This window comes from Sinocyclocheilus grahami, unplaced genomic scaffold (assembly GCF_001515645.1).
Source record: "Sinocyclocheilus grahami isolate Dianchi unplaced genomic scaffold, SAMN03320097.WGS_v1.1 scaffold31.1, whole genome shotgun sequence".
NCBI lineage: Eukaryota > Metazoa > Chordata > Actinopteri > Cypriniformes > Cyprinidae > Sinocyclocheilus > Sinocyclocheilus grahami.
The window spans coordinates 1,148,099-1,163,393 of NW_015505210.1; the positions used below are offsets into that span (position 1 = coordinate 1,148,099).

General features: G+C 35.3%; 1 protein-coding gene across 3 annotated transcripts in view; it reads right to left on the reverse strand.

Annotated features, from left to right (window-relative positions):
* fnbp4 (formin binding protein 4) overlaps nucleotides 1-12,119 on the reverse strand; it is a 22,291-nt gene extending 10,172 nt beyond the window's left edge. Inside the window, exons 1-12 of one of the 3 annotated variants that reach the window (XM_016260022.1) lie at nucleotides 11,924-12,119; nucleotides 11,289-11,363; nucleotides 8,500-8,630; nucleotides 8,228-8,390; nucleotides 7,980-8,124; nucleotides 6,806-6,905; nucleotides 6,372-6,698; nucleotides 6,012-6,216; nucleotides 5,813-5,904; nucleotides 2,985-3,089; nucleotides 2,638-2,771; nucleotides 1,623-1,783 (exon numbers count right to left, since the gene is read on the reverse strand). In XM_016260022.1, coding sequence (XP_016115508.1) covers nucleotides 1,623-1,783; nucleotides 2,638-2,771; nucleotides 2,985-3,089; nucleotides 5,813-5,904; nucleotides 6,012-6,216; nucleotides 6,372-6,698; nucleotides 6,806-6,905; nucleotides 7,980-8,124; nucleotides 8,228-8,390; nucleotides 8,500-8,630; nucleotides 11,289-11,363; nucleotides 11,924-12,044 — 1,759 coding nt within the window. In that variant the 5' untranslated portion in view covers nucleotides 12,045-12,119. Of the gene's footprint in view, nucleotides 1-1,622; nucleotides 1,784-2,637; nucleotides 2,772-2,984; nucleotides 3,090-5,812; nucleotides 5,905-6,011; nucleotides 6,217-6,371; nucleotides 6,699-6,805; nucleotides 6,906-7,979; nucleotides 8,125-8,227; nucleotides 8,391-8,499; nucleotides 8,631-9,350; nucleotides 9,426-9,985; nucleotides 10,182-11,288; nucleotides 11,364-11,923 lie in introns of those variants that run through there. The other 2 variants (XM_016260030.1, XM_016260016.1) reach the window with 2 other exon arrangements.
* Nucleotides 12,120-15,295: the final 3,176 nt, after the last annotated feature.

Genomic DNA, 15,295 nt, shown 5'->3' on the forward strand with positions numbered 1-15,295 from the left:
CAAGATAAAATGCACTTAAAGAACGCTTGGATTATGAACTGATGTCAATAAAAGAAACACACTTTCTAGTGTAAAGTTAAAATAGACCATAACTGCGGGGAACTGTGGTCTATTAAAACGTCTCTTGATGTTTACTGGATTTCAGAATTTACTTTAAGAAACATTAGCTTGGACAAAGTGTCAGGCTTCAGCATTCGGTGTGCCCGAAAACACTCGCTCAGCGCTGGAAGAACCACTGGGGATGCTGAAGATTTTGCGGGCGACCTTGGCTAGTTGAGGGAGGGATCCAGCACTGGTTTTCCAAAATCCAAGTGGTGTAGGCTAATATCTTCTGTACTCTGTAGTTCTGTAATTAGGCCTATATAGAGCTGTGTTAGCTTAGGTCTACAATTTAACTGAGATTAATTAATAACTACGGAGCTTCTAACAAGAGAATTAACGGAGAATTAATTAGTTTCTACGACGTCAGCAGGTTTTATTTATTTTTTTAATTAATTTATTATTATTTATTAATTTAAGCAATAATGATTTTAATAAGTAATTACGAAATATAATAATTCATTCCACGATTTAAGCCTACTAAAACTAGGGAACAAACGAATTAACGAACGAATTAATTCGTGGCAGCTAAGCCTAAACAAGAGAACAAATACTTAATTCGTGGCCATAATTTAGACTAAACGAAAAAAAATAATTCTTAATTCGTGGCCATTATGTAGTCCTAGCATAAAAGAGAACTAGCCTATTCTAAATTCGTGGCTGTGATTTTGTCTGCATGATCGGGGCTCCATACAACCGAATATAACCTTAGCCTACCTGTTTATTTATTTACTATGGTATGTAACTAGCTCACCTTTTGCTGCAACATGTTTGCGTAGCACATCCTCGTGCTTTCTGGCAATGTGCCGCTTCAGATTCCAATATGAATCTTTACTAACTTTAATAGACTCCCCGCACTCCCTCTCAGTTTCTTCTCCCTGCTCATTCTTAACTTAGATTTTTTACTTTACATTTATGTATAAGGCTTGCAACTTTGTTGAAACAATATCTGAACTCTATAACTGCTCTACTATTCTCGATCTCTACAGATTCTCGATCTCTAACAAGCAAGTCACCAAATGGCATTCTGGGTTGAGCGAGCGGCGCTGAGCGTATTGAGCGAGCGGAGCGGAATCTTCAGAAAGGCGCTCTGCGCTCTTAAGGAAATATTACCCCTCCACTCCCCGCTCACATGCTCTGGTTGGTACTACTGGAACTGTAAAAAGACCCCTCCCCCCAAAAAAATTTTCTCATCGGATCTACACGAATCTCGCAGGTGACATATTTTGATCTCAAAAAGGTGAATTTTCACCGAAAGTGAACTTTAATGATCAATATATAATAAATATTAATATTAAATTTTTACTGTGTGTTTTTTTTTTTTTAAACAGTAAAGCACTATTTTAGTTTTCATTCAGTATTCATTTTAAAAAGTATCGAATGATTAATTGGTATTGCCCAGTGTGGTCATACCTAGCTATTGGTATCTGTAAAATCGTTCGACATCTAATATTCAACTCATTGTATGCATAAACTTAATTTTTAATTCATATTTAAAAGATGTCATCACCCACAACCCTTACCTGTTATAGCACCAGTGGTTTCTGTAGATGGTTGGCTAGTGTCTCCAAGGCCAGAAGTGGGCGGCGGGGGCGACTTGGCTTCCTCATTCTCCTCCACAACTGGAAACTCCCACTGGGAAGCGTTGGTCCTCTCGTTCACATAAAAGTACCGTCTGTGCTCTCTAGAGGTGGAGAAACAAACACACAGTAGCGTCTTAGCAACTGTTCCCTCAACTGATTTCAAGGTCATGAGACCATTGGAGAGTCAAAGGAAAGTGGGGCTCTAGTTCCCTAATGAGGGAATGTTGAACTGGGCTTCATTGGGAGCCCAGAGGAGAAGCCAGATTAGAAGGGGTGCACTGATAATGAACCCACCTTATTCTCTAAGAAAAAACATGGCAAAAAAATAGAGAAATTTCCAATCCTGAAAAGCTTACAGACATTATTACAAATCACTTCGTCTCAATTGTCATGGCAATACTCACACTGACAGTGACAAAACCCCTCCGCTAGATGCCTTAAGGCAGGCATCTTCAACAGAGGGTAAAAGACAACATTTTTAATGAACAGTCATCAATAGTGTGCATGGAAAAGAAATCCAGTAAAACAATGAAATAGATTGGTCTGACCTTCAGGCTCCGAGGGTAAGGCATCGTCTTCCTTTACTGATGCTCGTGTGACACGCTGCTTCCACGTGGTCACTCTGTGTCACTCATTTCTCCCATCATTTTGGGGGCAGTCCTGTAAAGTTCAAAGCTCTCGCACGCGCAACCACCTTCCTAACACTTTAGACTGACTTTGAGGGGAGGAGATGGGGCCCAAATCTTTGGTGGTCAGGCTGGCTCTTTAGAGACGCTCCCTTATCAGGATTACCTCCTGTCTTAATCCGTGCTCGTAAACACTCCCCAGTAATACAACCAAGTGCAAATCAGTCGCGCGTTTGCCATAGCACCTGAAGCAGTGTCAATCGTCACATGAGGAGGGGGAGTTTTAGAGAGGGGGAGTGATAAGGATGTGAAAGGAAAGGAGCGCGTACCTGTCCCAGTGGCAGGACCAGCCTTTGGGAGCGGCGTTAAGTTCGTAATGTTTTATGTGCTCGGCAGCTTCCTGCAGACTGCGCCGGAGATAGTTTCCGTTCAGAGCACCCTCTCGCCAGTCTGAGATCCGCGTCTGGTGGAAGGGAAATATTGACAGCATTTATAAATATATATATATATATATATATAAAACATTTTAAATGTTATTTGTTAATATATACACAATACTATAACAATATTATCTGTATGCATTGTATATATTAACCTTTATTATAATATTGTTATTTGTTTTATTTATATAGCATGAACCACTACACTTATGATCTTTATATCAGTGTTTTCTTACCTCCGTTTGCAGCAACAGCAGTTGAAAGTTCGAGATGGCTTTCTTGTCGATTCCCAAAAACTCCATTTTGTTGGTGAGTGTGTTAGCAAGCTCTCCAATCTGAAACTAAAGGAGGCAAGAGCAACAACTTTTAATCTATCACATAACATTTCATATTACCAGTAGCTGTAACTTGTAGATAATATTCATACTCTAAATATTCTTCAAAGTAGTGTAACTAAGAGGTATACCTGAAGTAGGGTTGTTAACGGTACGAGATTTTCACGGTATGATAATAGTCTCAGAAAACATCATGGTTTCACGGTTATCATGGTATATATTATACAATAATTCTTATCAGTAACAATGACTCTTAAAAGAACAAGATATTTGAGTAAACAAATCCTTTATTACAACAAACTTGAAACCATTTTAATGAAAGTATTGAAGTCTCCCTTCTGAATAAATAAATAAAAAAAACAATTAAAAAAATAAAGCTGTACACCTTATATCTATATCACACTTTAACATTTTAATTAATTTTTTTTAAATGTTATCAAATGAAAATTTACAACTTTTATTTTTGGCAATGTTAAAACATGGACAAACATGATATTCCTTGAAAACAATGTTTAAAATTATTTTATTATAAAGAATATTATTATTGTTGTTATTATAACTTTGAAGTACATTGTACAATGCTAATATATTTCCGTCATAATTTCAAATTAAATCGAACTTATTTTGAGGGGTTGTAGCGGACCTTTGAGTTTCAGAGTGTATTTGACGATGGTTTTTCTCAAATAAAACTAGGAAATGGTTATTTACTTTTTCTCTCAGAGCAGCTCTGCTGACGTTCAAGTTTATGTATCTTAGACGCTGAAAACAGCATTTATGTATGCGTACTTCAGTATGTAGTAGATAAAACGGTGTGACTCAGAGACATGCAAAAACAAGCAGATTATTCATATAGCAGTCTCTTTGCACTTTAATATTCACAGACACATATCATAACTACTTTTGATTAATCCATCCATCCGATTGCGCGTTTTACGTGACATCCTCGTTATACCCTAACATGAAGTTCTATAAATATAATACGAAAAATGCTCTTTGCTGCTCATTTTATTTCTGTAATCGTGACCTTTCTTTGCACTGAAATAAGATAGTCAACGGAAAAACAGGTAAAACCAGACTTGATTTTGATTTTAGGAAATTAATATTATTATTTAGCAATAGGGTTGGGTATGGAAAACCGGTTCCATTTTAGAACCGGTTCCAAATTTCCAAGAACCGGTATTCGATAAGACGCGTGCATTTTGATTCTGCTTAACGATTCCTGTGTTCGCATTTTAATGTGATTAAAAACTATTTAAGTGCAGGAACGGAAATAACTTGCGCCCTGTTTGCGTGCAAGGACAGAGAACAGAGGTACGGGTTCCCGGTTTGTGTCCGTTCTCGAACCCTTCTGTGTATTTCCACTGTAGAAAAGGATGTTCCGGGCCGAAACTGACTTCTTTCATATTTGTCGACCAATATGCAGAAAACTACATCAGTATATCATCATAAACACAGCCGTTTTTGTCTTACGTGAACATAACCAAGATGAGAAAGAAAACACACATGTACAGTATTTTTAGATTTGTGTGCGTTCGGAATTAAAGAGACAGCAGCCTAATAAACGTGCTGCCTGTCTTTAATGTTAATCAAAGAACAAAAGAAAATCATTCACTGATCTTGACTGAATATATTTAATAACTTTAATTGATTAATCTATATTTTATTTATGAAAAGAAAACAATTCAGTTTTTTTAAACTTTTAATTACAGTTTCAGTACCTGAAATTTTGTTCAGTTGTATTTATGATATTGCTAATTGATTTGTTTGTTCCTATCTTATTACTCGTCTTTAACACTTTAATATTTGAAATTTATATTAATCTAGTTGTTTTTGCTGTGGTAATTTTTTTTTAAAGGATAGGCAAAATTTCTCTTGCAGTGTTCTGTAGGCTGCTGATTTTTGCTCGTGTAATTCAGCTGCAACAGAATGCTTTGTAAAAAGACAGAATAAATGTTTGACATCTAAATTAGATGGATTTTTCATCTTATTGGAATCGAAACTAGGAATCGATAAGCATCGGAAACGATAATTGACAAAATTGACAGTAAAGACATCGATTTCAAATATTTTGAATTTTCTACTCAAAGAATCATGAAAAAAAAAAAATGTACCACTGTTTCCACAAAAAAATTAAGCAGCACAGCTGTTTAACATTGATAAATGTTTCTTGAGCACCAATTGATTTCTGAAAGATCATGTTATACTAGTTTTATATTTGAAGAAATTCTCAATTGATTCTCCCATTTTCCTGTTTTTTTTTACTGTAACAATGCTTTGAAACAATCTGTATTGTATAAAGTGCTATAGAAATAAATGTGACTTGACTTTGCCATCACAGAAATAAATTACATTAAGATACATTAATGTACATACATAAAATAATGTTACCTACATATGAACATACACACTAGAAATGCACCAAAATGAAAATTCTGGGCTGAAACCCAAACTGTAACGATTGTAATTGTAATGATACTGAATTAAAAAAACACAAGCTAATGAAATAACCACACTTTTATTGAAAGTAACAAAGAATTGGACAGAAAACATCTGGCGGGCCATATATTTTCAGCCATTTTCCTCTTCCCGCCGAAAATAGCATTATATATATATATATATATATATATAGTGAGCACTAGATCAGTACAAAAGCAATAAAAGCAGAAGTGTGTATTAAACAAAAAATGGTCAATTTTTTTATTACAGTGACTTCAATTCATTTCAATTACCTTGAGGTCCTCTTCTTCCTTTTGAAGAGCTTTGGATACAGATTTCTCCTTTTCATCTTCCTCTCCTAGCTTCTCAGCGGTTTTGGAATGTGCTTGAAACACAAAATGTTCAATAAGTTATTAATTCCTGATGCACAAATCCTAATTTGTCAAATTAATTAAATTTCTAAGCACTTATGTTATTACTGCCAATCTTTACCATTGTCTGAGTGCTCTGGAGTGGCCCATCCTGCCTTGTCTGAGCCCCGGCTGCTCGAGTCAGGACTTGGCGCACGGTGGAAAGACGTCTTCCATTTGTTCTTCTTCAAAAGTAAATTACTTTTTGGCCCATCCTGACTTGCTTCGGAACAGGGGCTCGAACCACCGGCACTGCCGTCACCTTCCTCCAAGGCACGAAGCTCAGCCTGCAGACCAACAATCACTTTCAATACCACCATTTCACAAAAGAAACTGTATACAACTTTAAAGAAAGATCCATTCATTTACAATACTTGCTTAATTAGGCATGAAATGAGACTAAGATGGAGTGGACCAAGTTATTTCTAATGAAGCAACTCACTTTTTTCCTCTCTAGTGCTAGTTCTAGTTCCATGGTGTCCTCTTCTGCCTCCTCCTCCCTGTCAGAAGACTCTGCGGAGTGGTTCCTGCTGCGCTGGTTACTCTGGCTGTCCGCATCTCGAAGAGCTGGGGAGTCCAAAGATGGAGAGCCTTCACCTTCTAGTTCCTGGGCCGCTTCTACAGTCTCCTCCATTGCCAGCACCTTCTTTCTCCACTGCTCCTCTGCCTCCTTAACCTCTTCTGGGATAAGAGGAGCTAGGAGAGTAGCTGCAACCCCTCTCCTCTCTTCTTCCTCACTGGTCAAAGCCACGACACTCTCAATTACTTCCTGTGTGGATAAAGGATGCAGAATTTTACTAATGACTAAAGAAGTTAATTCCAAGTAGTTTTCCCAACTCATGCAGTTAAGGGCGAAGTCATACAAAAAATTCTTGCCTTCTTTTTGGTTTCGTTTTTAGATACAGGAGCAGCTGCAACAGACTGCTGCTCAGAATCACCGCTATGATTTGCCACACCATTGCCATTTACAGATGAACTGTGGAAAATAACAGAGACACAAATAAATGAAATTCATTAATATACATTATAAATTATAATATAGCAGAATGTGTTAATATTAATACGATTAGGGATGTAACAATTAACTGCGAGCCGGTTGAAAATCGATTCAAATATGTGACGATTCAAATCGGTTGAGATGCTAAACAAATCGCGATTCATTTAGGTATAGGAGTTTATATGAATGCATGTCTGAGGGGAACTTACTGTCTTTAGAAAAGTTTAGATGGTATTTTTTTTCTATTCATCTTGCCTCTGTATAATGCATATTAAAGGGGTCATATGATGCTGCTAAAAATAACATTATTTTGTGTATTTGGTGTAATGAAATGTGTTTATGCGGTTTAAAGTTCCTGAAGTCAAACCATTCTGTTTCTGCTTCAAATTTCGAAATTATACAACTTAATTTAGATTAAAAACTGCTCATGTTGCATGTATTCATGTATCTTTCTTTGGATCATGATTAAAATGCAGTGGTTGCCTCTCATTTTAAATGGAAAGAGTACAGACAAAGCCTTATTTTGTTTATATGAAGAGATTTCTTTTATTTGTGTTACTTATTTGATTTGGGGCTTGTTTTAAAATTTCAATGTAGTTTTGTTATTTAGCAGACACTTTTATCTAAAGCGACTTCTAAATGAGGACAATAGAAGCAATCAAAACCAACAAAAGAGCAATAATATGCAAGTGCTATATTAGTATAGTGTTATATTTCAATTTCATAAAGAAATGTGCAGCATTGTCCAAGCAAAAATAAAAGGACACATTTAATTTATAATTTGTCTTAAATCTAATTTTGTAAAAAATAAAATCAAAATCGTGAATCGAAGTTGAGTGACTCGTTACATCTCTAAATATGATTATAAATATAAAAATGATTATATATTATTAGATAATATTAATCATTCTATAAAATATCATTTTTTAAATAAAATCTTAATACAGTGCAAAACTCTATACAATGACAATTTCCAACTACTAAAATCATTTAAAACTTACTTCTGACTGCCAGCAAAATGTCCCCATTACTGACCTCATGTTCACAACTCACCTGCCTGTGTAATGTAAACTCTGCATCTGGTTTGCCAGGTAATGCGGAAGTTCCCAGGCCACCTCATTGGTCTGAGTATTCCAGTAGTAATAACAGCCGGTATTTTCATCCCACACCTCCTGCCAATCACCCATCTCCAACCCAGCTACAATATCCCCAAACACGAGAATACAAGTATTAACTTCCACATTCTTTCATTTAGTTTGAGATTTATGTACAAAACAGAACCAGTCGACTAGAAAGCTCACCCCCTGCGAGGGAGTACTGTGTGTTGTATTGAAATTCCTGTGCGGGTCTGTTCTGATCATGAGTCTGCTGGTCTGTTTTGGGTTCGGGGCGAGGAGGAGTTGGGGCTGGTGCACTCGGCTCTGTCCCAGATTCAGTTGTCTGGGTCGTAATTGCATCAATTTCCTTTAAGGAAAACATACAATAACCCATATCAAAATTACAGACAGATTTTTAGTATAAACTGTGCACAAATCGATATGTCTGGTCTTAAGTACCTCATGATTTCACTTACCGCCATAAAATTGGCAAGTGTGCTGTCAATGTCTGCGGACTGGTTATGCTTTGCCTTCGTGGCAGTCGAGGTGTTTTCTGCTGCATCTTCTTCTTCACTGTCTTCGTACGCTCCAAGCAGAGATAAACCCTCTACAAAAGAAAATACATAAAAGGTCAAATTTAATCAAATGTAGTTCAGATGACATTCTTTAAACTATACAATAGCATATTTTAAAAAAAATACTTATGTATATAAAGATAACAAAAACATACTACACAAATGTCCTTCAAAGGAACAATAGTTTATATACCAAAACTTTGTCAGGTATATTCAGAACAAGAATCATCAGATGTCATTTAAAGACTATTTAAGGATCACAGTGCAGCCCCCAAAATACTAATTAATTATCATTTTAAATCTTTACCAATCTTTGCCACTATCCTTCAAACCATTAGGTTTTACACATTGTCAGCAAGAAGTTTAAAATAATTTAAAATATAATAAAATGTAGTATTATCACTTTTAAGTACAGGTCAGAATAAGCATGTTGTTCCATTTTTACATAAATATCTGTTACGCTGAATGATGATGAAAAATAGCAATAAAAGGTAAAATAATAAGTTTACAAATACATATAAACTTTCTATTCATGAATGAATTGATGAACGATTCTATTCAAAATGTACCACAGTTTCCACAAAAATAAGTGAATAACTTAAACATTTTATGATAATTAAAAGTAATAAAATATATTATATACACATACATACATACAAACACAGAAAGAGAGACACTAATTTATTATACATGTTATTCATTACGTATATAAAGTATATATTAGGTAGTGCTAACAATCTGGTATAACTTACGTGTGGCCTTCACAGCTGGTGTCTTCATTACAACATTAACTTCTCTCTGACCATCCGTGTTACCCTCAGGTTCGTCTACAAAACGAAACAGACAGTTTGTAACGTTTTTAAAACATTTATAACAAAGTTATCCTTGCTGTTCCGGTGCGGGTGAATTAGCATGTTTAGCTAACGCTTTGTCTGAAGCCCAGTGAAGCCGCGCTGCTAACTCGAAATTGTGGTTATAAATGACTTGAATAACAAACACTTCTCTTTAATATATCAAAGTAAACCATTACGGATGATTTGATGTTGTTTATGTCATAACCAGTTTGACAAGCTATATCAGCACGCACATTTTTCGGTTAATCTGTAAATTACCGGTGGCTAACGCTAAACTTGACAAACGGCGCTTCAAAAGATATTAACTGAACCACACAGTCTGTATCGGTTGATTAAAACGCGTTAATTTATAGCAAAAACGGTATAAATGTAATATTTTTATTATGATTAGCCAAATATCACAGCTGACTAGCAAATGTACTAAGCAAACTCGTTTTCCACTCGCTGTAGAAGCGCGTTTCTCTTAAAATGGTTCGTCTTGCTCCATATTTTGTGCATCTGATTCTACCGACGCGTTTGTCTCTGTCGCCCACCTTCGGATCCCGAGCCGACACCGTCCTCTCTGGCTGCTCCTGTAGCGGTGCGGGTCGGTCCCTGCGGTGAGAGCTGTAATATGGTTCTCCTGCCGGTGCCTGTGCGAGTCTTCTTCCCCATCGTGGCTGTTAATATCGGAGCTCCGCTCTCAATCACAGCCCTGCGTCAAATTGATCAAATGGCTGATTGACTTCTTGTCCTTCAAAATAAAAGTTCTTACGTAACGTCAGCGCTCCGTCTTTCTTCAAAACAAATGTTGTAACAGTGGGATACAGTGAAAATGTATTTAATCCTAAGATCCTCGCTTGTATCTTATTGTATACCTATGATGTATTTAAAGGAAAATAAGGACTTGAAATTTGTAATGTTGTGCAAATCTGCTAAAAATGAAAAAAATATATATATATTTAAATTATTATTATTGTTGTTGTTGTTGTTGTTGTTCTACATCAGTGGTTTGATATGGTCTTTTAAATTCTTTTAAATGATTTTTATACTATACCCCAAAACTATAATTTTCTTAATAATAATAATTTGTAAAACTTGTCTTTGATTTTAATTTTTACACATATTATTGTTATTATTATTATATATTTCAGAGGTTTGATTTGGTCTTTTATATTTTTTTAAATATCATTGTTTATACTATTATTATTTTGTTTATAATAATAATAATATAGTTTGTTGGATACATTGAAATTATTTTCACGTATGTACATTTACTATTACTCAGAGGCGGACAGTAACTAAGTACATTTACTTGAGTATTGTACTTAAGTACACGTTTTGAATATCTGTACTTTACTTGAGTATTATTTTTTCTGGGAACATATGACTTTAACTTCACTACATTTGAAAGACAAATATTGTACTTTTCACTCCACTACATTTCTATGAAGATCCTGGAAGTAGAAAGTCGTTGCTATGTAGCAGCTTTGAAAGTCAGTGGGTGATTTTTTTCTTCTCTACAATGTGACTTTCTTTTTTTCAGACAGTTTATCAGTAATCACTCTTGTAGGCCTACATGAAGAGATTTCACATTTTTTGAACACTGACCAGTTGCAAATATTTTATTTATTTACAGCAAATCAATAATAAGAAGTTAATATTGTGGTATATATTAGACACAATATTGTCTGATTTTGCTAAATTGTCTGTATTTACAGGATTTCACTGTCCACTCTGTTCAAATGTGGATGAATTGCTACACATAGATGTGTGCACACATAATTTATTATACATGTTATTCATTACGTATATAAAGTATATATTAGGTAGTGCTAACAATCTGGTATAACTTACGTGTGGCCTTCACAGCTGGTGTCTTCATTACAACATTAACTTCTCTCTGACCATCCGTGTTACCCTCAGGTTCGTCTACAAAACGAAACAGACACTTTGTAACGTTTTTAAAACATTTATAACAAAGTTATCCTTGCTGTTCCGGTGCGGGTGAATTAGCATGTTTAGCTAACGCTTTGTCTGAAGCCCAGTGAAGCCGCGCTGCTAACTCCAAATTGTGGTTATAAATGACTTGAATAACAAACACTTCTCTTTAATATATCAAAGTAAACCATTACGGATGATTTGATGTTGTTTATGTCATAACCAGTTTGACAAGCTATATCAGCACGCACATTTTTCGGTTAATCTGTAAATTACCGGTGGCTAACGCTAAACTTGACAAACGGCGCTTCAAAAGATATTAACTGAACCACACAGTCTGTATCGGTTGATTAAAACGCGTTAATTTATAGCAAAAACGGTATAAATGTAATATTTTTATTATGATTAGCCAAATATCACAGCTGACTAGCAAATGTACTAAGCAAACTCGTTTTCCACTCGCTGTAGAAGCGCGTTTCTCTTAAAATGGTTCGTCTTGCTCCATATTTTGTGCATCTGATTCTACCGACGCGTTTGTCTCTGTCGCCCACCTTCGGATCCCGAGCCGACACCGTCCTCTCTGGCTGCTCCTGTAGCGGTGCGGGTCGGTCCCTGCGGTGAGAGCTGTAATATGGTTCTCCTGCCGGTGCCTGTGCGAGTCTTCTTCCCCATCGTGGCTGTTAATATCGGAGCTCCGCTCTCAATCACAGCCCTGCGTCAAATTGATCAAATGGCTGATTGACTTCTTGTCCTTCAAAATAAAAGTTCTTACGTAACGTCAGCGCTCCGTCTTTCTTCAAAACAAATGTTGTAACAGTGGGATACAGTGAAAATGTATTTAATCCTAAGATCCTCGCTTGTATCTTATTGTATACCTATGATGTATTTAAAGGAAAATAAGGACTTGAAATTTGTAATGTTGTGCAAATCAGCTAAAAATGAAATATATATATATATATTTAAATTATTATTATTGTTGTTGTTGTTGTTGTTGTTCTACATCAGTGGTTTGATATGGTCTTTTAAATTCTTTTAAATGATTTTTATACTATACCCCAAAACTATAATTTTCTTAATAATAATAATTTGTAAAACTTGTCTTTGATTTTAATTTTTCCACATATTATTGTTATTATTATTATTATATATTTCAGAGGTTTGATTTGGTCTTTTATATTTTTTTAAATATCATTGTTTATACTATTATTATTTTGTTTATAATAATAATAATATAGTTTGTTGGATACATTGAAATTATTTTCACGTATGTACATTTACTATTACTCAGAGGCGGACAGTAACTAAGTACATTTACTTGAGTATTGTACTTAAGTACACGTTTTGAATATCTGTACTTTACTTGAGTATTATTTTTTCTGGGAACATATGACTTTAACTTCACTACATTTGAAAGACAAATATTGTACTTTTCACTCCACTACATTTCTATGAAGATCCTGGAAGTAGAAAGTCGTTGCTATGTAGCAGCTTTGAAAGTCAGTGGGTGATTTTTTTCTTCTCTACAATGTGACTTTCTTTTTTTCAGACAGTTTATCAGTAATCACTCTTGTAGGCCTACATGAAGAGATTTCACATTTTTTGAACACTGACCAGTTGCAAATATTTTATTTATTTACAGCAAATCAATAATAAGAAGTTAATATTGTGGTATATATTAGACACAATATTGTCTGATTTTGCTAAATTGTCTGTATTTACAGGATTTCACTGTCCACTCTGTTCAAATGTGGATGAATTGCTACACATAGATGTGTGCACACATTGCCAGAGCTGTGTGAGATCACTACCATCCTGCTTTTGTGGGGGTGGGTAGGGGTGTTAAATTTATTTAATTTTTTCCCCCCATAGGTTTTTAACATTCTAAAAGCTCTTTATTCCAAATTTCAAATATTCAGTAGGTGTAATGTATTCTAAGTTGCTTCAGAAGTATTGCAAGTACTAGTACGTACAACAATAAAACAGTGCATTGACATAAAAAAGGAAATTTGGTACTCAAGTACTTTTAAAAGCAAGTACTTCTGTTCTTGTACTTAAGTAAAAATCTGTCTTTACAACTTTTACTTGTAATGGAGTAATATTTGGCCAGCAGTATCTATACTTTCACTCAAGTAATGGAGTTGAGTACTTTGTCTGCCTCTGCATATTAATTCATGTTTTATGTTGCACTTATACTATTAAGTGCAGCTCGTGTATTTGCAAGGTTTATATGCTAGCAAAATGTACATAATTTCAAGAAAAATTTGATTGCTTCTAATTATTTGTCATCCTCTGTTGACTTGTTCACACATTTTGAACCTGTGAATCCAGTGAACAGAGTCCTGCAGGACTTCATATTACAAAGCAGGAGCGCTAGAGTATGATTAAAACCTATTAAGAGTCTTACATCAAAATGGAGACCCAAATCTGTTACAGGAAATCTGCATTATTTATGAACAGGGGCACATTGTTAGAATTTCACCATTTATCACTGGCATGGCCAACCTCACTGAACAGATTCACTGAACGGACATGGAAAACGTATAAATCTGAATGAATTACCAAATCCTTGACTGAGATCTGAAATTACTTTCTACAGAAAAGTTTTATGCTGCGATTTTGTGAAAACAAAATGACAGTCCTAAAATGTGTCTTTTTTTTAAGCGATCTTTCCAATACTATGGAGTACCATAAATAACGTCACAACAAGAAAGAAAGAAAAAAAGAAAGAAAGAAAGCACTTTGGCTTACTTAATATCAAGAAAATTGGTTCCCTTTAATTACATAAGCATCTGTGTTACAAATAGGCAGAAAAAATGATGTGTAAATTACTATAAATATTTCATATTTTAATTCTTAAATATAAATATTTAAATTCTAATATCTAATATATGTTCTAATTGTTTATTCTGAATATCATTAATTATATTATTGAAATATTTAATTTAAAATAATTTCTATTCTACTTCAAAAATCTACTATAAAACAATAAACTATATATGTGACCCTGGACCACAAAACCAGTCTTAAGTCGCTGGGGTATATTTTTAGCAATAGCCAAAAAAACATTGTATGGGTCAAAATTATTAAAGGGTTAGTTCACCCCAAAATGAAAATTCTGTCATTAATTACTCACCCTGGTGTTGTTCGAAACCCGTAAGACCTTCGTTCATCTTCGGAACACAATTTAAGATATTTTTAATGAAATCTGAGGGCTCTCTGACCCTCCCATAGACAGCAAGGTAACTACCACGTTCAAGGTCCAGAAAAGTACCAAGATGATCGACAAAGTAGTCCGTGTGACATCAGTGATAAATCACGCCGGATCTGGGTCAGTGCCGGCGCCGCCACACGCTCGTATCATGGTACTGTCGTGAACGTGCATCCAAAGTGACGCAGTAGAGACGAAAATGTGGAATAAAGTTGTTATTTTTGTTTTCTTTGCGCAAAAAAGTATTCTCGTAGCGTCGTAACTTTACAGTTGAACCACTGATGTCACAGTAGTCCGTGTGACATCAGTGATAAATCACGCCGGATCTGGGTCAGCGCCGGCGCCGCCACACGCTCGTATCATGGTACTGTCGTGAACGTGTATCCAAAGTGACGCAGTAGAGACGAAAATGTGGAATAAAGTTGTTATTTTTGTTTTCTTTGCGCAAAAAAGTATTCTCGTAGCGTCGTAACTTTACAGTTGAACCACTGATGTCACACAGACTACTTTGGAAAGCTTATTTATTCAGCTTTCAGATGATGTATAAATCCCGATTTTAAAAAAATGACCCTTATGACTGGTTTTGTGGTCCAGGGTCACATATATATTATAAAAATATAAAAGACACTACATTCATAGTGCAATGACCTCAGTATTTCCCCAGTCTTCCTCTGCAGTTCCATCAGTATCAACATGCTCTTTGTATAGCAGCTTG